Source organism: Pyrus communis, chromosome 6, assembly GCF_041283825.1.
Source record: "Pyrus communis isolate YQ-2024b chromosome 6, ASM4128382v1, whole genome shotgun sequence".
Classification (NCBI taxonomy): domain Eukaryota; kingdom Viridiplantae; phylum Streptophyta; class Magnoliopsida; order Rosales; family Rosaceae; genus Pyrus; species Pyrus communis.
Genome location: NC_142570.1, coordinates 1,850,984 through 1,871,663, shown reverse-complemented (window position 1 = coordinate 1,871,663; position 20,680 = coordinate 1,850,984). Strand labels below are relative to the sequence as shown.

The 20,680-nt window shown below is 37.0% G+C and overlaps 3 protein-coding genes and 1 long non-coding RNA gene across 4 annotated transcripts; 3 read left to right on the top strand and 1 right to left on the bottom strand.

Annotated features, from left to right (window-relative positions):
• Positions 1-1,162: 1,162 nt before the first annotated feature.
• MSH2 (MUTS homolog 2) lies at positions 1,163-6,475 on the top strand. The gene is made up of 13 exons (XM_068449947.2): positions 1,163-1,354; positions 1,511-1,560; positions 1,775-1,807; positions 1,945-3,018; positions 3,174-3,728; positions 3,800-3,910; positions 4,029-4,118; positions 4,225-4,296; positions 4,479-4,589; positions 4,737-4,863; positions 5,012-5,214; positions 5,410-5,562; positions 5,895-6,475. The coding sequence occupies exons 1-13, from the start codon at positions 1,306-1,308 to the stop codon at positions 6,093-6,095; spliced, it is 2,829 nt and encodes a 942-aa protein (XP_068306048.2). The 5' UTR covers positions 1,163-1,305; the 3' UTR covers positions 6,096-6,475.
• Positions 6,476-6,851: 376 nt separating this feature from the next.
• LOC137710876 (uncharacterized) lies at positions 6,852-13,172 on the top strand. The gene is made up of 14 exons (XM_068450030.2): positions 6,852-7,908; positions 8,663-8,753; positions 8,860-8,944; positions 9,861-9,942; positions 10,173-10,242; positions 10,738-10,807; positions 11,068-11,113; positions 11,243-11,492; positions 11,575-11,780; positions 11,928-12,002; positions 12,158-12,227; positions 12,386-12,466; positions 12,582-12,661; positions 12,741-13,172. The coding sequence occupies exons 1-14, from the start codon at positions 7,787-7,789 to the stop codon at positions 12,817-12,819; spliced, it is 1,407 nt and encodes a 468-aa protein (XP_068306131.2). The 5' UTR covers positions 6,852-7,786; the 3' UTR covers positions 12,820-13,172.
• A 416-nt stretch (positions 13,173-13,588) lies between these two features.
• LOC148696104 (uncharacterized) lies at positions 13,589-14,237 on the top strand. Its single transcript, XR_015963324.1, has 3 exons — positions 13,589-13,725; positions 13,951-14,014; positions 14,099-14,237. It is a non-coding gene; the product is annotated as an uncharacterized LOC148696104 (long non-coding RNA).
• Positions 14,238-16,077: 1,840 nt separating this feature from the next.
• LOC137711618 (leucoanthocyanidin reductase) lies at positions 16,078-20,214 on the bottom strand. Its single transcript, XM_068450874.2, has 5 exons — positions 19,828-20,214; positions 19,441-19,581; positions 17,594-17,831; positions 16,773-16,976; positions 16,078-16,516 (listed from the first exon to the last, which is right to left on the bottom strand). Exons 1-5 carry the CDS (start codon positions 20,041-20,043, stop codon positions 16,236-16,238), a joined length of 1,080 nt encoding a protein of 359 aa, XP_068306975.2. The 5' UTR covers positions 20,044-20,214; the 3' UTR covers positions 16,078-16,235.
• Between the last annotated feature and the right edge of the window lie 466 nt (positions 20,215-20,680).

Sequence of the window (20,680 nt, the reverse complement as noted above, 5' to 3'; positions counted from 1 at the left end):
AAAAATAGATGGTGGGAAGAAATAATGGTCTAAGCAAACTTCTATCTGGACACGTTTTAGCAAGGGATTGGGAAAGAAAAAACAGAAAAACATCCGGATAAGAAAATTATGAAAAGGTTCTTGTCTGCTCAGTACAATTTTTGATCATATATCATGTTTTCTATCACAGACCGAAGACATTTTTCTCTGTGTTTTTATTAAGATTCTCTTTTCCTTTGTTTCTTTGTGGGTCTAATACATTCCTAGGGGATAGGACAAGTTCTTATAAGGCGGGTACAACACAATATCGTTAGCCAAATCATTGAGTAATACTAGGTAAATTAAAATTTTAAACTAAATTTACAAATTATGTAATGTGTCACAAAATAGAAAATAAGTACGTTAATCAACGCTTAAGTAATAATACAGTCATAAACAATCACGTCAGATGGTTTACAAAAGAATAAGGCTAGGAAGACCAAAATTTTAAATTAAATTTGCACCAAAAGGAAATAAACATGTTAATAAACACTTATGTAATAATCCATCATCAGTGTCTATATCGTTTGGTTTCCCTATCATCACCCTTTATAAAATATAATTTAAATAAATGATCTCCCTAGCATTACCTCAAATCATTTTGGACATCTTTACTCAGTTAAATAAGAAATAATGGATATGAGATAAACAATTTGTTTATTTGTCGCGTACTTTCGCTTTTAAGATATTTCATACTCAAACTAACAAGAGTTACCCGCTTTTTCATTCATTTAGTTATTAGTAAATACATGAACACAAATGATATATTCTTTACAATCAATTATTATAAGTAAAAGAAATGCTAAGAAGAGTCTGAAAAATGAAACTCTTCACGAACTTTCTGCCTCCTTATTTTTTTAGCACAATATTTTATAATATTGGCACATAAATAACGTTAAACTACGAGATGACAGAAAATTCATAAAAAATCACTTTTAAAAGAATCTCATTGGCATTTCCAAACATGTCCATAAAATTCCAAATTGCCACATTGCTTTCAAAAGCATTGGATCGAGAAATGTCGGCCTTCTTGGGCCGGCCCAGGTCCAACTAACGTTCGAAAACCCCACGCGCCAGATTTCAGCTCCGTACTAAGAACCACAACGAGCGTGGCACACGCGCAACTCTCCAAAAGCCCGCGGCCCCTCGTCTCTTTCCCGCCAATCCCCAAACTCCATTAAAGTTCATTTCGTTTTCTTGTGCAAAACCCACACTTTCAGAAACTTTGAGGCGCGAGGAGCTTCCTTTTCTGGTCGGAGAGTTGAAAGCCCTAACAACGAATCGGCCATGGATGCCAATTTTGAGGACCACAGCAAGCTTCCCGAGCTCAAGCTAGGTAAAGCTTCGCAGAAACCCTAGCTTTGCATTTTTCACTAATTATTTCAGTTATTTTTTTTTTTGTATATACACACAAACACACACACATATATTCGTTACAATTCATTTGTATGTATATGTTTCTGTATTTATATAGTTTTTGCAATTTGTTTAGATGCAAAGCAATCTCAAGGGTTTCTCTCATTCTTCAAAACCCTCCCCAATGTGAGTATTCAAAACCCTAGCTGTCTGTTTAATTTCTTGAAATTGAAAGTGATAAAAATCATGTTTTGTTTCTATTTTTGTATTTGTTTATTTATTTATTTGAATGAATTTGGCTTGAGGTTGAAATAGACTTAAAAATTTAGATTTGATTTCGTTTCATTGCATTTACTTTCCGGTTGACTATTTGGGTTTTGTTCTGTTTATATTTTTGCAGGATTCAAGAGCTATTCGATTGTTTGATCGTCGGGTCAGTTTGTATTCCAGCTTTCTTTTGTGCATTCCCTTATTTTATTATCCCCTTTTCCTCCTCTATTATCTCTATTGGATTCTCGTTATTCTTATTGTAACTGCATTTTGACCAGTTCATGTGACTTGTTATCTCAGGACTACTATACTGCTCATGGTGAAAATGCCACTCTCATCGCAAAGACCTACTACCGTACCACCACTGCTTTACGGCAGTTGGGTAGCGGATCTAATGGCCTATCCAGTGTGAGTGTTAGTAAAAATATGTTTGAGACAATTACACGTGATATACTACTGGAAAGAACAGACCACACTCTTGAGATTTACGAGGGTAGTGGCTCAAGTTGGAGGCTGGTGAAAAGTGGAACGCCTGGAAACCTTGGCAGTTTTGAAGATGTTTTGTTTGCCAACAATGAGATGCAGGATACCCCAGTGGTTGTTGCGCTATTACCTAACTTTCGGGAAAATGGTTGCACAGTTGGGTTAGGATATGTTGATCTAACTAAACGAGTACTTGGATTAGCCGAATTTATTGATGATAGTCACTTTACAAATGTGGAATCGGCTTTAGTTGCACTTGGTTGCAAGGAATGCCTTCTGCCTCTAGAGAGTGGCAAAACTAGCGAAAGTAGAACATTGCATGATGCACTGGGTAGATGTGGTGTCATGTTAACTGAGAGGAAGAAGACTGAATTTAAGATGAGGGATTTGGTTCAGGATCTTAGTCGTCTTGTCAAAGGCTCCATTGAACCAGTTCGAGATTTTGTGTCAGGGTTTGAGTTTGCACCTGGTGCATTGGGGGCATTGCTCTCTTATGCAGAATTACTTGCTGATGAGAGCAATTATGGAAATTATAGCATTCAAAGATATAATCTTGATAGCTATATGAGGTTAGATTCTGCTGCTATGAGGGCACTTAATGTCCTGGAAAGCAAAACCGATGCAAACAAAAATTTCAGTTTGTTTGGTCTTATGAATAGGACTTGTACTGCTGGAATGGGTAAAAGATTACTGCACATGTGGCTAAAACAGCCTTTATTGGATGTAAATGAAATCAACTCGAGGCTAGATTTGGTACAAGCATTTGTGGAGGATCCTGCACTTCGCCAAGATTTGAGGCAGCATCTGAAAAGAATTTCAGACATCGAGCGGCTGATGCACAATCTTGAGAAGAAAAGAGCTGGTTTGCAGCATATTGTGAAACTTTATCAGGTACAATCTATGTCTTATAAGGTTATCTACCGTGTTGAGGTTCTGTTGGTATGATCATATATGAATATTTGTAAAACAAAATGTTAGTATAATGTACTTATCTTATAGGTGTACCTATGCATTTAAGCTGACTCATTTTTCCTTTTCAAGTGCAGTCATGTATAAGACTTCCCTACATTAAGAGTGCCCTAGAACGCTATGATGGACAGTTCTCTTCACTGACCAAGGAAAGGTATTGGGAACCCCTTGAGTTATGGACTGATGATCGCCACTTAAATAAGTTCATTGCTCTGGTGGAAGCTGCTGTTGACCTTGATCAACTTGAGAATGGAGAGTACATGATATCATCTAGTTATGACCCAGCACTGTCTGCACTGAAGGAAGAGCAAGAGTCGTTGGAGCACCAAATACAGAATTTGCACAAACAAACTGCCAATGATCTCGATCTCGCCTTAGATAAGGCTTTAAAATTAGATAAAGGTACACAATTTGGGCATGTTTTCAGAATCACAAAGAAGGAAGAGCCAAAAATACGGAAGAAGCTCACAACACAATTCATTGTCCTGGAAACCCGAAAGGATGGAGTGAAATTTACCAACACAAAGCTTAAAAAGTTAGGGGATCAGTATCAAAGAATAGTTGAAGAGTATAAGAGTTGTCAGAAAGAGCTTGTTAACCGAGTTGTTCAAACTACAACAACTTTCTCTGAGGTAGTATACTTTGCTGTGTTTTGTGCTTAATCCTATTTCTTGTTCTGGATTAAAGGAATTTTCATCTCCAGGTGTTCTGGTCTGTAGCTGGGTTGCTCTCTGAATTGGATGTCTTACTTAGTTTTGCTGATTTGGCTTCTAGTTGTCCTACTCCTTACACTAGGCCAGTCATCACGCCACCGGTAATCAGAGACCTTTTGTTTTCTTTCTATTTCTTACGGAATAACAATAATGTTTTTTTAGTCCTTGTTATTACATTGTATATTTTGATAATAATTATTGTGCTATTGGCTATAATAGGATGAAGGGGATATTATATTAGAAGGCAGTAGACATCCCTGTGTGGAGGCTCAGGACTGGGTGAATTTTATACCCAACGATTGTAAACTTGTGAGTATTTGTGAACCCAGGAAAAACAAATTAAAAAGAACAAGATATTGGTGAATTTATAAGTTGGATGGGTTCTTATGTGCTTGTTACTATTTCTGCTGATTAGGTGAGAGGAAAGAGTTGGTTCCAAATCATCACAGGTCCCAATATGGGTGGTAAATCAACGTTTATCCGACAGGTGTGATTTTAATGACTTCATCAAATGCTTCTTCTGCTGCTTCCATAACTTTCCATGCAACTATTACATTCTTGCACTTGATATGTGGCTCGTGTCACCGAATTGGACACCCCACATCCATGCCCAATTCCAAATGCTTTAATCACTATTAACAAGTGACTGAATTTTCTTTACACTGGTAGGTTGGTGTGAATATTCTGATGGCACAAGTTGGTTGTTTCGTTCCTTGTGACTCAGCTAGCATTTCTGTTCGTGATTGCATTTTTGCTCGGGTGGGAGCTGGTGACTGCCAAGTGAGTTTCCTGGCATATTCTCTTGAAGTTTGAACTTCTTTTTTATGATATTTAAATGATCTTTTAGTTCTCTGTAGTCTTCTTATCTTCCGCTGGAGATTTGTCTTTCCATTTTGGAAATTTAATTGTGTTTCTTCTTCTTTCTAGCTACGTGGAGTTTCTACCTTTATGCAAGAAATGCTTGAGACTGCATCTATACTGAAAGGAGCTACAGACAAGTCACTAATAATTATTGACGAGTTAGGCCGGGGGACTTCAACTTATGATGGATTCGGTTAGTTTCTCTTGAACCTTCTTTTTTTCCAATGTATTTGATACTGCCAATGTTTTATATTACAGTTTTGTTAATGCATGATACATTTAGTTACACGCGATAGAAATGTTTACAGCTTTGTCTTATCAATATTTGCTATGGTGCTCAGGTTTAGCTTGGGCCATTTGTGAGCACCTTGTTGAAGTGATTAAAGCACCTACCTTATTCGCAACCCACTTTCATGAATTAACTGCATTAGCTCATGAAAATGTCGTTGAGGACACTAATATGAAGCAAATTGTTGGCGTAGCAAACTATCATGTTAGTGCACATATTGACTCATCAAGCCGCAAGTTGACTATGCTGTACAAGGTAGATGTATTTTCTAGTTATTGTCTTTTCCAGAATCTCATGTAGTTGATTTGGAGGGAGATGTCATGTACTTATGTTTGCGATTAAGCTCTATAATGTTTCTTCTATCTTCTCTTCGTGTTTATGCTAGTGCATGCGATCTTGGTTGTGCAAAACTGAACTCACTCATTTTCTTGTTTTGATCATACTTTCCAGGTTGAGCCAGGGGCTTGTGATCAAAGTTTCGGTATTCAAGTTGCAGAGTTTGCAAACTTTCCTGAAAGTGTTGTTTCCCTTGCTCGAGAAAAAGCTGCTGAACTGGAGGATTTCTCTGCTACTACAGTCACGCCAAATGATGCTACAGAAGAGGTGATGACCATATCTTTGAATAATTAACGACGCTATAACTTCTTGTGCTGCCTTACACTGGTGTTTGATGATACAAATATGTTGTACATTGACTTCTTTGAACTCGGATGCATAGAGTACTAGTAGGAATTGCATTGCACTATTAGATCGATACATTGCTCACAGGCACAGGACCGCAACACTGGTATAGAAACTTTAAGCATCGTTCTTTCCGCACTTGATTATCACAATAAACAAGTCAAGATGTATTTAGCAAAGAGAATTGATCTGGATTTTTTAATCTTTGGATTTTATCAATAAAAGGTGTCTGATTGAAAAATCTTGGTTTACAGGTTGGTTTGAAGCGTAAGAGAGAGCACGACTCTGGTGATATGTCTAAAGGAGCTGCTCGGGCGCACAAGTTTCTGGAGGAGTTTTCTAATCTGCCATTGGAGACGATGGATTTACAGCAGGCTCTGCAAAAAGTTAGCAAGATGAAGGATGAGTTGCAGAAGGATGCAGCTAATTCCCAATGGCTCCAGCAGTTTTTCTAGTCCTTCAGATGGAGGGACGGTAATTTATGTTGTGAGATGCATGTAAAGCTTGTTTTGTGTGTATGTTTTGGGATGTATGCAAATGCAACGGCGCCAAACATATTTCGGCATTGTTTTGGTTATTATGGGCTGGGCCCTCTGGCGAGGAGATCCAAGAGCTCGACAGTTGGATCATTTGACGGGCTGTGTTTGTCAGTTCATACTTTTGTTTGGAACTGTTCTTGAAAAAGTTAAAAGTAGGAGTGGGGTAGTAATTCGTGTTCTGGAATTTGAGATCCTCTTTGGATTTCACTTCTCGGAATCCGGATCTTTATTTTGTGTGAGGTGAGATGATGAAATGAATTAATAGGAACTGCATGATTCAATTTGGTTAGTTTGAATTTCATAGTCCTTGGTGTTCAATTCAAAGTATATTGGTACGTTTAAGATAAATATCATGCATGGTTTTTTTTTTTGTTTTTTGTTTACCATTTAGTACTACGATCTAGTGGTATTTTTCTTAATTTATGAGTTAAAAATTTTATGTTTGATTCTTGTCATTTGAATCTGATGCTTATCCATTGCTAATAATCTCACAGCTGCACGACAACAAATTCATTTTTTAAACACGGGAAGTTGAGGGAGGAGATAAGGTATCCTTACCACGTGGGCTGAAACAATTGGACAATTGAAGTTGTACGTGCTTGGGGCTGTCACTCCAATATAATTGTACGTGCTTGGTGTCATATCATTCTCCATTTGGACCATCCTTGAACCACCACATTTAACCACCAAAACGGAGGGTATCGTTAGTGGAGAAGGATTATCTCTCCCCTTTTTTTTCGTTTTTTTTTTTTCGTTTTTATTTAAACGGAATAAGTCATGTTAATATTTTATATTAATTTTTTTTTATAGAAAGAGAGATAAAATAGAGTGCGTGAGAGGAGAGAATGAAAGAGGTTGAAAAGAAAAAGAAAAAGAATCTTAATCCATCGTTAGTACCCCGATTAGCCAAATAATCGACTACAATATTCGCAGTAGTGATTTTCACTCGCGTTTCCTCTTTTACACTCACCCGTATCTCTCTTGCCAAGACTCATTATTAAGTGATGTACGATGCTGGAGTTAAAACCAAAATTGGTAAAAATAATACGTAGATTCGAAGAAGATTAAACCAAGATCCTCTTTTAAAAACATTAAAAGAAAGAAATTAATTACCAAATCCGAACGCGAGATTGATGATATACGAACAGTGGTGAATCTAAATCATAGAAGGAAAGCGATCCAATTTTAAGATTTGTTTTTTCCTTCATGGGCTGGATAGGATAAGATAATGTGGATACTGTACCTTTAACTTTTGGCATACCTACCAAACTTTCAGGGGTAAAATGGACCGCACAATCCGGGTGCCGGAATCGGAAAGAGCACAGTCGGAGTAGGCCGCGCCGGCCGTTTCCGCCGCAGTACCGTCACTTTGCCGTGGAGGGGAAGCAAACAATATCCGTAACTTTATTTTTTTTTTTTTCAGAGGAGAGAGAGTAAATGCGATTTGTTTTTTATTCATGAAAGAAAGGAGACACGAAAGAGAGGAAGGAGAGAGAATATTTCTTGGCCTTGTCATTTCAATGGCGCCTACTGGAACAGCAACGTCTCTCTGAAATTTCTCACAATCTGAAGTCTCGGCTCGCAGCGAACGACGTCGTTTTACGGTGATGATGAACTGGTGGAGAGTGTTGAAGTCCGTGCAGGCCCTGGCGGCCCACAGCCTCCTCTTCTCCTTCACGCTACTGCTCGTTCTCAAGCTGGACGGCTTCGCCGCTTCCTACTCTTGGTGGTCCGTTTACTCTCTCTCTCTTCTCTGTTTTCAGCTGTATTTTTGTTTAATTTGAATGGAATTGTCTAATTTTTAGGGTGGGAAAGTTTGGGAAATTTTTTGGCTTGATGGAAAATTGGTTTGCATGTGAACGGTGTAAATTTTATTGAGAAGAAAAGGAAACAAATTTGAATTTTTGTTGTAATTGGTGAGAAAATGAAATTAGAAAGTGTGTAATTTGGTGGAGAGATGGCAGCTGGTGTGAAAAAAGTGAGATAAAAAGACTAACTTGATGATATTTACAGTGGAGAAAGGAATTGGTTTTCTGGGAAATTAGTTCACTGGTGGCATAGGTAGCACAGGTTTAGGATCAAGGAGGGTTCTTTAATACGAACGGGATTCGAATTTTTTGTTGTTACAGATGAAGGGTTATTGTCCGTGTTCTATTTGTTCTGCGTTTTAATTAACATACGAATTATTTGGTTAGAACTCTGAAGAAAATAGATAAGAGCTTGTATTGAACTGTTTCGTGCCAATGGTAAGAACACCCGTTGCCCATTTTGTGTGCTACGTACATTAGGAATCAGTCTTCCAACTGATAGCGGTATTGGCACCTCCTGGAAGAGATTTCGTTGTGAAAGTGAGATGGAGGATAGGTGACTTTCATTTAAATTCATATGTTAATTAGAAGTTTAGAACCACCACCCGAGGGCATGTGTCTTCTTAGTATCAATCACTTTGATTCGTTTCTGAATGTGTTGTGTTTTGGTTGCAGGATAATTTTCTTTCCACTTTGGATATTTCATGCCGTTGTTGCCCGAGGAAGATTCTCACTACCTGCTCCTTCAGTTCCACACAGTCGTCTTGTATGTCTTTGTATTTCGTTACAATTCAGTAGATTATTTTCACTACACTAAAATTTATCATAAAAAATTGTGAATATGCACCACTAAGATCTTCTCTGTTGTACAGTGGGCACCATGTCATACTATTGCCGCCACACCATTGCTAGTTGCATTTGAGTTGCTCCTTTGTATATATCTTGAAAGTGTTTCCGGTATGCACCCAACTTCTTTCTTTTTATCCTTGAAAAAATAGTTTTTGGGACTGATGCCTACGTTCATGTGTGGGAAATGTATGTTGGGACTGATGCCTACTTTCATGTGTGGGAAATCTATGCAGAAGATGTTGAACAGAATGAACTTTATTTATTTTTCTTTTAATGCATCAAACTGTCAACTCCATAATGGAATGAGTCCTAGTCTACGATGCACAGATATGGCAGTTCTGTCGCGTATCACGTATTGGATACGCGAATGGATACAATATGCCTCCGATACGGTCGGATACGCATTGGATACGTATCTGGATCGACGGATACAGCATTTGACAGATGAATACGGGTATCCGACAGTTTGGATATGGTTATCCATGCCATGGCCTTTGACACAATCTGGTGGAAGAAGGCCTCACGAAGAAGATGATGCAATCTGGTGGAAGGAGACCTTGCGAAGAAGGTGATGCGATCTGGTGGAAGAAGGCCTAGCACTGAGATGACATGATCTGGTGGAAGGAGGCCTTGCGAAGAAGATGATGTGATATGGTGGGAGGTCGACATGCCATTTCGTTTGTTTCTGTAGAGAAAATCGACACCACATTATTTCTTTTATTATTTTTTTAGGGTTTAAATGGGACTAAAGCTCAAAACTAACAAAACCACATAGCCCACCAGATCTACACCACTACCATCCTTTCCTTTTGAGAGTTCGTATTATATAAATTTAGATTTGGATGATTTTTTTTATTTTTATTGTTATTTAAATATATGTTTTATTATATAAGTTGCCGTATTATCGTGTCTTCATTTTCAGAAATTTGACGTATGCCCGTGTCGTGTCATGTCGTATCCTTGTGTCTGTGTTCATGCATGGTATGTCCTAGTGCAAGACCCTGATTAGTTATCTCTTGTGCAGTTGGTTTTGCAGCTGTCAACTTGAAGGTTGTCTTTCTACCCTTACTGGCATTCGAAATAATTATTCTAATTGACAATTTCAGGTATCTCTTTTGACATACATTATTCCGTTGTATCTCATCTTTTAGTATAACAGATCACTGCTTATTTTTATTGGGAGAACATATCAAAAACATATTATATAATTAAGAATACGGAAATATGTATTCTGTTAATCATACCCTCCCCTGTCACTTTCCTTTTTCCCCCTAGAAATGCTCTAGTGTAGTGGGTGTATTCTGCCGATTTTAATCGATATTCATTTCTTTAACAGGATGTGCAGGGCTCTAATGCCAGGGGATGATGAAAGCATGAGTGATGAGGCAATATGGGAGACACTTCCTGTAAGTTTTATTTCATTAGTTGATGAACTGTCCAAGGATTAACAAACTTTTTCATACCGTCATTAATGTGCGTAGTAGATAGTGTTGTAGAGATGATAGCAATGATTAGCTTTTCCTACAAGATTTCCAAAAGTTTCTTGCCATGGTTCTCAAGTGGAAATGAATAGTTTTCCTATGATATTTCTTGCATTTTTGTTTTATCCTTTTCTGCTTGGTCCATTTTTCTTGTCCAAACTTACTATTTCTGTAATGACATCATGGCATGTCTATTTATGTTATCTTTAACTTTCAGATATAGTGGGAAAATAGTTTCACTTGAGGGTGGTTTTTACTATTTAGTAAGTATTAATTTAATATTTGATGTGAGAGTATGAAGTGCCTTTTGAAATTCCCTCCTGTCTTACTTCCTGTTCAACTTAAACGTCTGTTTTACCTATTTTTAGAAAGTCAATTTTGGAAAGTGCCACTAATGTTTTCCAAACGTATTTCCTGTAGCATTTCTGGGTAGCAATCTCCATGGTTTTCTTTGTTGCTGCTACAGTGTTCACCCTGCTTAAGTTATGCGGTAATTTCTGTAACTCCTTGCTGTCAAATGTAACAATGAAAAATGCCTTCAAATTGGTGTCTTCTCTCATTACTCATCTGTAATATCCTTTCTCTGGATAGTCTAATTGATCCATAGAATTATCATCTTATATATGTATACTTACATATAGAATTCTCACTGTATACATGCATATATGTATGTGGTGGGGAGGGGAGAGAGAGTCCAAAGGAGTGTTTTAATGTTCGCTAATTGAGATCTATCTCATATGAAATGTGCAGGTGATGTAGGTGCTCTTGGTTGGTGGGACTTATTTATAAATTTTGGGTACAGTTTCTGTGCCTCTTGTGCCTATATATCCTATTCCGCATGTACATTTTCCGGTGCTTGCTTTTATATATAAATTAAAGATTCTGCTCCTATTTTGGTTGACTAAGAAGTGCATATATTTCACAGTATTGCAGAATGCTTTGCCTTTCTTGTCTGTACAAAGTGGTCTAATCCAGTGATTCATAGAAGTGCTCATTCAAGAGAAGCTACTTCATCTTCTACAACTATTAGATATCTTGACTGGAATAGCGGTTTAGTAGTTTCAGCAGAAGAGGATCAAAATCAAGATAGAATGTGTGGTCTGCAAGATATTGGTGGGCATCTTATGAAAATTCCAGTGATTGGTTTTCAAGTTCTCCTTTGTATGCGCCTTGAGGTATGTCACGTTTCTGGGTTGTGGTTCATGGCTACATTTTGGAGAATCTTATTAACTAACCTTCTGTAACTTCAAATTTCAGGGAACCCCAGCAAATGCTAGACATATCCCACTTCTAGTTCTCTTCTCTCCTCTTTTTTTACTCCAAGGCGCCGGTGTACTATTGTCTGCATGTAGGTTGGTGGAGAAAATTGTACTTTTGTTGCGTACTGGGGCTGGCACCGGATTATATTTTAGAGTTTCTTCAAGAGCTCATGACTGCTTCGGGTTTTTGCACCGTGGTTCTAGGTAGGAAGTTTTTGTTTTTTGTTTTTTGTTAATCAACTCTTCCCTGTTCTGAAAGGATCTTTAATAAGAAGATTTCAACCCATTGGATTTATATAAGCAGTAAGAGCAGTGAATATCCTATGGAATGATAAAAATTGTTTACTGCAGGCTACTGGGCTGGTGGTCGATTGATGAAAGAAGTCGAGAAGAAGATGCCAGACTGTTTCATGAGGGGGCTTCAGGGTTAGTATTGTTCTTGTCTTCTATGTTCTCTGAGAAATAATTTATTCAAATGTGTTACAGTTTGCAGTTTGAACTATCTTCGGGTAATTAACAAATTCATAAAACTTCTAGATGTAGCGTTTCTGACATTTGTATATTTGGTTCCTAAAATGCAGATATAACACTTTTTCTGGTTATCCACCTGAGATAGTGAAGAAAATGCCCAAGAAGGATCTCACTGAGGAGGTGATCATAGCGCCTTCGTTTTTGTTGCTTTTGGCTAGCATTATGATTTGTATCAGTCCAAAAAATAATTAAATTACAATTTGTATGTGTATTGGCCAATTTTTTCCTCTCCCTCCTTTATGTTGTTAATATTGTTTGTGATCATCTAAAATTATTAGGTATGGAGACTTCAAGCAGCTCTTAGTGAACAGACAGAAATCACCAAATACAGCCAGCAGGAGTACGAAAGACTTCAAAATGTAATCTAATCTCCATCCGTAACTAGTTGTAGCGCATGCGCATGTGTTATTTCATTTTCAGAATCTGGAGATCTTCGATTATGACTGAAATTTTCTATGATACTCTACTGGTCAGGAAAAAGTGTTATGTCGCGTTTGCTTCGAGGGAGAGATCAGTGTGGTCCTGCTACCATGTCGACATCGTGTCCTTTGCAGGTACAATCGTATTTTGCTATGCTTTTTTGTCAATTTGATATAGATGTATTCGTGCTCATTGTTTTTCAATATCGTGCAGTTCCTGCTCTGACAAGTGTAAAAAGTGCCCGATATGCCGTGAATCAATCGAGAAGCGCTTACCTGTCTATGATGTTTAGGTTTAAATCCTCCCTGCATCGAATTTTGTTTACAATATGGAACTGGGGTACATAGAGCGGGACGATAACCTTGATTCAGCACACGTTCTGAACACAGATTATACTGCAACTTCCATGGAGTTTTTCTGGTGCTAGTTAAGCAAAGCAAAGGATTATAGGAGATGCAGGATGTGCAGTCTCTTTTACTAAAACTGAGTAGCTTTTTTCTCTCAGTTTTTCTACCTTGTGCAACTGTAAATATACAGAGGTGAAATTACTATCATAACAAGTAAGTTTTCGTATGCGATATGGTAGCATGGATGACGTTAATATTCCGGGAAATTAATACAAAAGATGGAGGTCATTTCATAGGAGATTTGAGAAAAAAGTATTTCGTTTAAAATTTTTACTTTACACACACCTTTTTTAATTTCCGACAGTTGAATTGAAAGAACCGAAGTTGCAGCATTCTATCTTTTCTCATGATTTCATTCAATACAAAAATATACCGTCAATCATAAGTGAGTGTTACGAGGATAAATTCTATATATACTAAAACTCAGTTAAGGAGCTTCACTGTTCCTAATCACAGTGAAAGAACAGAAATGCCCCAATTTACTGTTTAATTTTAGCATACTTGAAGCCGGTATGCTATGCCATCAGCTGCCTCTAATTTTGTAAACCGTTAATACTATCTTAAAATTGAAATTATGAATCCTTGTAATTGAAATGCCAATGATTTGAAGCTCGTGTTTGAATTATTACAGTTCGTAAGACGTATTGAATATTTTTTTTCGAACCGTCTCTCGCAGCGGAATCACTGCCACCAACAGCTCTGGCGGCGCAGTTCGTCGTTGTCCAGTATTCCTCCAAAATTCCACTATCTCTCGTTGCTCTCTCCGACTCAGTGCGTCTCTATTCTTCCAGGTACACCCATATCTATATCCCAAACGACTCCTTATATGTATCTATTTGTTAGAGAAGGCTTTTGCCTTTTGGGTGCAATTTTATCTGCTCTCTGCATTGGATTTGATGTCTTCTCGGTCCTTATTTTTTTGTCCAGCAATGGAGCTTGTATTATCACTTGAGAAATTGGCAAATGAAAGCTGCTTCTCGGTCCTTATATTTTATGTTCTGCTTTTACCTTTGTAGGCTGAAGCCATCAGGAAAATATCTGAATATGTTGCTCAACTAAGGACCCTTTGCAAAGGGCACGGTAGGAACCCATAATTCAATTTCATTGCCATCTTTATCTTACGTTTTACTTATCCGATTTCATTTTCCGTTTCTTTAAACCTAGGCGCTGCTTAAGAGCAACTCCAGCATGAGGAAGGCCCCCTAGGGCAACTTCCTATTCAATCCCTCTAATGAACAGTAACTGTCTTTAATGAACAGTACTTACCTTTTGCATCTCCATCCCTAAACTGAATAGACATGGCAATAGGCAATAAAATATTAATATTTTTTATTTTATAAAAAATAAAAAATAATTTTATTTGTAATTTCAGATAGGATTTTTAATCGGTCTTGTTGTATTACATGTTATTAAATAAGAAATTACAACCCAAAGTATTTGAGAAAATATAAAATTGTGGTGTAAGTTGGAAGATAATGATAACATATTTATAGAAAAATTAAAAATTTTTTTTTTTTAATTTTTAAATTTTTTTCAGATTTTTTATTAATTTTTTAAGTTTAAAAAAAATTTATTAAGTTTTTTATTAAATTTTTTATATTTTTATTAATTGTTTTATTTTATATTAATTTTAAAATGTGGCTAACGTTAGCCAAGCATCACACAACCTCGGGCTCTCGGGCCACCAATTCGAGCCGAGCCTTTCACTCGGAGCTCCCTACCCAATCGTAGAAGGTAGTTGGGGCTATTGGGTCATCAAAGCTGCTGGTCCATCAGGCTCTAATTCCTGCTGGAGTTGCTCTAACAGGGATGTTGTTGCTACGTGATGATGAGTTTGTTAGCTGTTGAAAGTGGTGTTATGCTGTCCGGTGCGCTGATTGTAGATGCTTAGAGGTTTTGGTTGTATGGTTAGAACCTTATATTAGTTTTTCGGATGAGGAAAATACATGAGGGACAAATTTTAGCCAAATTAGTTGTTTGCATTAGGTTTTGAGAAACTCAAGTAAATTGTATATAGCTGGGACGTAGAAATCCGCACTTTTGGTTGTACACAGGCTCCCAATTTATGGGTAAACGAAAGTAGGAAGAGAGCGCCAATGGTGGTGATGATGGAGAATTCCTTCTTTGCGTTATAAGAGGAGGGGTCAAAATGCAGAATGAATGACATGGAGATATGTTTAGTTTTAGGTTATCGTGTTTTGTATTGAGGTAAAACTCCATCCCCGTTTCACATAGTTTTAAATGTTGATTAGTATATATGTGTAAATAGGATTGTAAGTGTGGTTGTATAAAAGTAGTAACAGAATTGTAAACATTGTTGTAATTATGTTGAACTAAAGTTGTAAACCCGCAACATCGCGGGGGCTTTTTTGCTCGTTTTCACTGGGTTTTGGTCCCTGAAATAAAAATCGTTACCTGAAGTTTCTAAAGTTATCAAAATGTGCATTATTTATCACAGTTAGTACCTAACACTCACCCTAACATACCAAGTTAAGAAAACAAACTCAAGGCAAGAAATTTATAATGATCTAATTGGGTGTCAGTCAAATCCATAATTCCCTCATCTTTAATTATATCACAAAGCAAACAAGTTACAAGCGATTGCTTGAAGACAAGTTTCATTTGAAACTCTATATGGATAAGTAGTGTATCGTTTAGTATGCAGACGGGACGGGACGGGACGGGACAGGACGGAACGGAACGGAGCGGGAGCAAAGATGCCCTCGGATGGAAACAAGGAGGAAGAAGAAGGAGACGGAGAGGTTATAATTTTGTGTTCCACGGATGTGGAACGAGTCGTTCCAGGGGGATGAGGTGGAACGAAAATTCACCCAAAACACATCCCGTGGAACAGCTCGTTCCACCCGTTTTAGGTGCACCAAACGTGGGACGGAACGCCTTGTCCCACTCTATTCCGTCCCGTCCCACGTACCAAACGGTACCTTATTGCCCACAATCTTGGACTGTTAACTAGCTGCATCATTTGACTATCAAGTTGGAGACATTTTTCAATGTGCCAGGACACACCATGATACTCTCGAGTGTTAATACAATTGATTAGAATTTTTTTTTTTTCAATTTTCTAACCAATTGTATTATTACACTTGGTATACCGGATTGTTTTTGAAAAATCTCTCCTCAAGTTAAAGATCGACAAAATAGTGCATAATTTCCTCGAGACAAACTTATTTCCTACAATAACAGAAAAAGGGAAAAGATCGACCGGATACGTACGGTACATTCATTATTCTTCTTTACTTGAGCAGATTGATAAGAAGAAATAAGATTAACCTTGCTTTGATCAAGCTGATGCTGGTGCAACAACTAACGCTTCTGGTTTCGTATTCGGCACGACGATGAAATCTTTGCTCTTTGATTTTTCAGCTACTTTGGGAACATTAACGACGACAACCTTTGTGGCAAAATCTTTGAAGCACTCCTCCACGGTCTGAAATGGTGTCTCGGGATAGAGAGAACAGACTTCAATGTCGTTAGGGTTTTCTATGTCGTAGTTTACTTGGCAGCCCTTGATGAAAATGTCATGAGTGAAGGATGCCACAATGCTTTGTGGGATGATCATTTCTGCAAAGTTGCAATTTATTAGCCATTAAATTAAATTAATTAAAATGGCTTCCTGGAACTTATTATTAATATCCTCCATTTCACCGACGGTCGAATTTAAGACATGTTATATTTTCAATTAATGTAACACAGAGCCAACAAGTTACTATAGGCTTGCTGGTTAAACTCAAGATCTGCTGGACTTTGTATGTTACGCAAAGCCAACACGTTACTGGGCGATCGGAAAGTAAGTAGGGCTTGGATTAAAGATATGCACCTTTGGCAGCAGAAAGAAGGTCGTCTTCTGTAACAGTGAGTATAGGGAGTGTGCGTCCAATGCTCTTCTCCCACAAAGATGCAAGCTGGTTGATGTTCAACAGGTTGCATTGTGGTCGAAAATGAACAGATTTGTTGACTGTTCGGACGTCACCGATTGTTTTCATGGTGAATTTTCCGATGTCAGAACCAGTCACAAAGTACGCTGCAGCGACAGTTAGCCAACTAATTAAGCTTTGAATTTGACAAATTAAAGTCCTAATTACGTGTTAATATTTTTTTAATTAACCTTCCTCAGAAAATGGGAAAAAGAATACTGTCTTGTCTCGTGTATTATTTGCATATTCCCTCTGTATCTCTTTTGGAATTTTCCTTTCTGTTGTAGTTGTTCACATGTTCCAATCAAGGGCGGCTATGACCCAAAAAATATGAAAAGAAAACAAAATTAGGGCGGCCGGCTACATCTCTTCTTCGTAATTTCTTTTAAGATTTTTTTTTTATCACAAAAGGTCTTTAAATTGACTCTTTTATTCATTTTGGTCTCTGAATTTTAATATTCAATGTGTAGCATTTAGAATCTAACTAATGCACTTAGTTTTCATTTTGTTAAAAAAAGTAATGGCTCAAATTTGATCGACCATAGTTATTATTAAAAATTGATGAAAGTAAATATTCATTTATTTGATCTGTTCTCTCTTCTTATATAAGTATGCTTACCAACCATTAGTTTTAAAGAAATCTGGGACTTCTACATTTAGTATCGGTGCATGCATATGTACTATACAATATATAATCAAAGCAGTCTTTAGATAGCATAATTACCCTTGACAGTGCCATCACCATAGATGTGGAATCGATCCAACGGCGGGAGGACATCGGCGGGGTGAATGTTGTCATGGTAAGGCCAACCAGCAATGGAGTTGCAGCATATGTAAGTGTAGGGAATTCCAGCAGCCTCAGTGGCCCTTCTAACTTTTCTCTTCTCATTGTACATAGTTAGTCCTGGCTCTACTGGATCAGCTCTGTCTATGTCATGCCCAAACTCAGATGGCAAAAATCTCTGTCCACAATTTTAGTTTCATCATGTTCATGTACTTAACAATACCATCTTGCTATGTAGAACGTAGGTATATGTGTTCGTGATATATACCAAAATTTTCTAGTTAAATCGTTATTAATTTGCAAGAAAGTACTTTAATCTAAAAAAAGTTTTAATATGATTGTATGTATGGACCTAATGAAAACTGACCGCACGATATACGATGAATGGTCACGATCACGAGATCCCCTAGATCTCTAGGAAAAGGATCTGCTCATGTCTATTTGCTATTTGACATGACCATTTTCACTTGTTTAAGGCTTTTTAGTCAAAATGGTCCCTGAAATTTGCATAAGACATAACTTTGGTCCCTGAGATTTAAAATCAATAGAAGTGGTCCCTGAGATTGTCCACCATCCTTTATTTTGGTCATTCCGTTAAAAAACTCTGTTAAGTTGAGGGTTTAACACATAACTTTGGTCCCTGAGATTTGCATAACACATAATTTTGGTCCCTGAGATTTGCATATATAACACATAACTTTGGTCTATGAGATTGTCCACCATCCATCATTTAAGCCTGATTTGGTACTGAGATGATTCTGAAAAAAGCTGGGAGCTATTTTTGTATTTGGTAAACATTCAGCTTCAGTTTTTTTTCATAGTTTTGGGTGAAAAAAAGCCAAAAACAAAAAACTGCAAAACCCAGCTTTGAAAAACCGGCTTTTTTCACATTTGTTTTACATAAAAGTTACCAAACACTATAATACTGTTTTTTTTTTTTTCAAAAGCACTTTCACAAAAAAGTTTACCAAACACTCTGCTGCTTTATTTCACAGCTGCTTATTCTCACAGCACAGCAGAAGCAGCTTTTGTTTTCAAAGCACAGCAATACCAAACCAGCCCTTAATTTGGTCCTTCTATTAAAAGGCTCAGGGACTACTTAACGGAGTTTTTTAATGGAATGACCAAAATAATGGATGATGAACAATCTCGTAGACCATTTTGACTAAAAAGCCCTTAGTTAATTAGTATTTTTGTATGGGCTCTATTATGTCATTTCATAATAGGATTTTTTTTTTCAATTCATAATAGTAAAGTTTAATAGCATCTTCAACATAGATATCAAATATTATATGTCAAAATTTTATTTGATTGTGATGTGGCCAATTGAATATAGATGTTAAATCTTTTTTTCCCCATAAATATGTCAAATATTTATTTTATTAATATATTAGGCTCATAGTTACGTTAACCATTACAAAATAATTAAAATTGATTTTAGTTTTCATCTTATTGGTTGTCAATGGAACTCAAGCATTAAAAAATCAAATTAAAGATCTTTGTTTGCGCCAAAAAACACAGCTTAAAAGCAAGGAGTTAAATAACTCAGCTGTCACGTCATATATGACATATTGTTTGAAAAACACCTATTTTTTAAGTCCTAATTAGCGTATTTAACACCTTCTTTGAAAATAGTCTAAGATGGTAAAGAAAAATTAACTGCACAACAATGTAGCTTTTATTGACCACCAAACAAGTATATACAGACATTTCAACGTAGGAAAAACAAAATAAGTTATCACTCATATTATTCTGTTACTGATATACCATTAAACTATATAGAATACCTTAACAGTGCCCACAGCTTTGATGGCTTCCAGCAAAATAAGCTGATCCAATATTCTTGCACCACCCACAACTGATACGACAACTTCAATCTTGTGCTCCTTCAACACTTTCTCCATTGAATCTTGATCATCAATGGAGCCCTTTTGTGTGTGTATATATAACCAATTAATTAATCACAATAATCAGCTCAACACCATTATTATTCACATGCATGCACATATAAGTAGTACATGCAATATTATTAAATATGTTATATAGAGTTCTTTTAGGTTGTGGTTAACCGCATTTGTGGACATGTTCATATGTTGTTAATACAGTCGATATCAATAATAGCGTAAACTTTCACATATATAAGGATTTGTACATATAGAGAGAGAGAAAGGTACCGTTATGACTATAGCTCCTCTCTCTTGTAAGTACCCGATAGTGGTGGTGCTCTTGGAAGAGCCCACGACTGAGCCAGGGCGGACAAGGAGATAGGTTGGGTGACCTGAGTAAAGGCTGGCTTCAGCAACGAACCGGCCAATGAATCCTGTTGATCCAATGATCAGGGTCCTATGTTTCGCAATCTCCGAAACATTCGGAGTAGTTGTTCCACACATGCTTGTTTGTTTGTTTGCCTGCCTCCCTTAACTTTAGACGTTGAAGTATTTAAGCTAGTTTCAACTGTGACTACAATTCCTTTGTTAGTGGGGTAAGGATTCACACAGGAAACACACAGAGAGACAAGAGGGAGTTACCAAATTGGACTTCTTGCTTTCTTCCATGCATGCAGATGCAGATGCAGATATATAGTTGCAGATATGGATTATTGATTTTGGGGTTTGGTAGATACATGTGGGTTTCTCTCTCTCTCTCTCTCTCTCTCTCTGACTTACACATGTAAGTGTATAGGTATGTGTGCGGTGTGAAACGTGATATTTTACTCATCTTAGCTATGATTGGTAGGTGGATATGTGAAAAGTGCGTATGCTAATTTGGTACATCATCACTTCCTTCGACTGGTAGCTAGATGTATCATATGTGGACGTCAATCAGTGAAATTATTTACATGAGTATTTCCACAACTTAGTCCAAAAAATCTTCCTCTTTTGTTTCATTTAACCATATATAGAAACCAGAAAAGTATTTGAATATATATATATATATATATATATATATATATATATTTTAGGAAACAAATATTACTGTCCTTGAGTGAATCTAGCTATATGCCTCACTAGAGTACGATTCTTGGAA

Excerpts from the sequence above, each read along its gene's own strand:
- MSH2 (XM_068449947.2), top strand. The coding sequence starts at position 1,306 with ATGGATGCCAATTTTGAGGACCACAGCAAGCTTCCCGAGCTCAAGCTA. Across the intron at positions 1,808-1,944 it reads TTCGATTGTTTGATCGTCGG|GACTACTATACTGCTCATGG; the intron begins GTCAGTTTGTAT and ends TTGTTATCTCAG. Across the intron at positions 3,729-3,799 it reads CTACAACAACTTTCTCTGAG|GTGTTCTGGTCTGTAGCTGG; the intron begins GTAGTATACTTT and ends TTTCATCTCCAG.
- LOC137710876 (XM_068450030.2), top strand. The coding sequence starts at position 7,787 with ATGATGAACTGGTGGAGAGTGTTGAAGTCCGTGCAGGCCCTGGCGGCC. Across the intron at positions 12,467-12,581 it reads AGTACGAAAGACTTCAAAAT|GAAAAAGTGTTATGTCGCGT; the intron begins GTAATCTAATCT and ends TCTACTGGTCAG. Across the intron at positions 12,662-12,740 it reads CGACATCGTGTCCTTTGCAG|TTCCTGCTCTGACAAGTGTA; the intron begins GTACAATCGTAT and ends AATATCGTGCAG.
- LOC137711618 (XM_068450874.2), bottom strand. The coding sequence starts at position 20,043 with ATGTGTGGAACAACTACTCCGAATGTTTCGGAGATTGCGAAACATAGG. Across the intron at positions 19,582-19,827 it reads GAGGAGCTATAGTCATAACG|GGCTCCATTGATGATCAAGA; the intron begins GTACCTTTCTCT and ends CACACACAAAAG. Across the intron at positions 16,517-16,772 it reads CCTTCTTTCTGCTGCCAAAG|AAATGATCATCCCACAAAGC; the intron begins GTGCATATCTTT and ends GCAACTTTGCAG.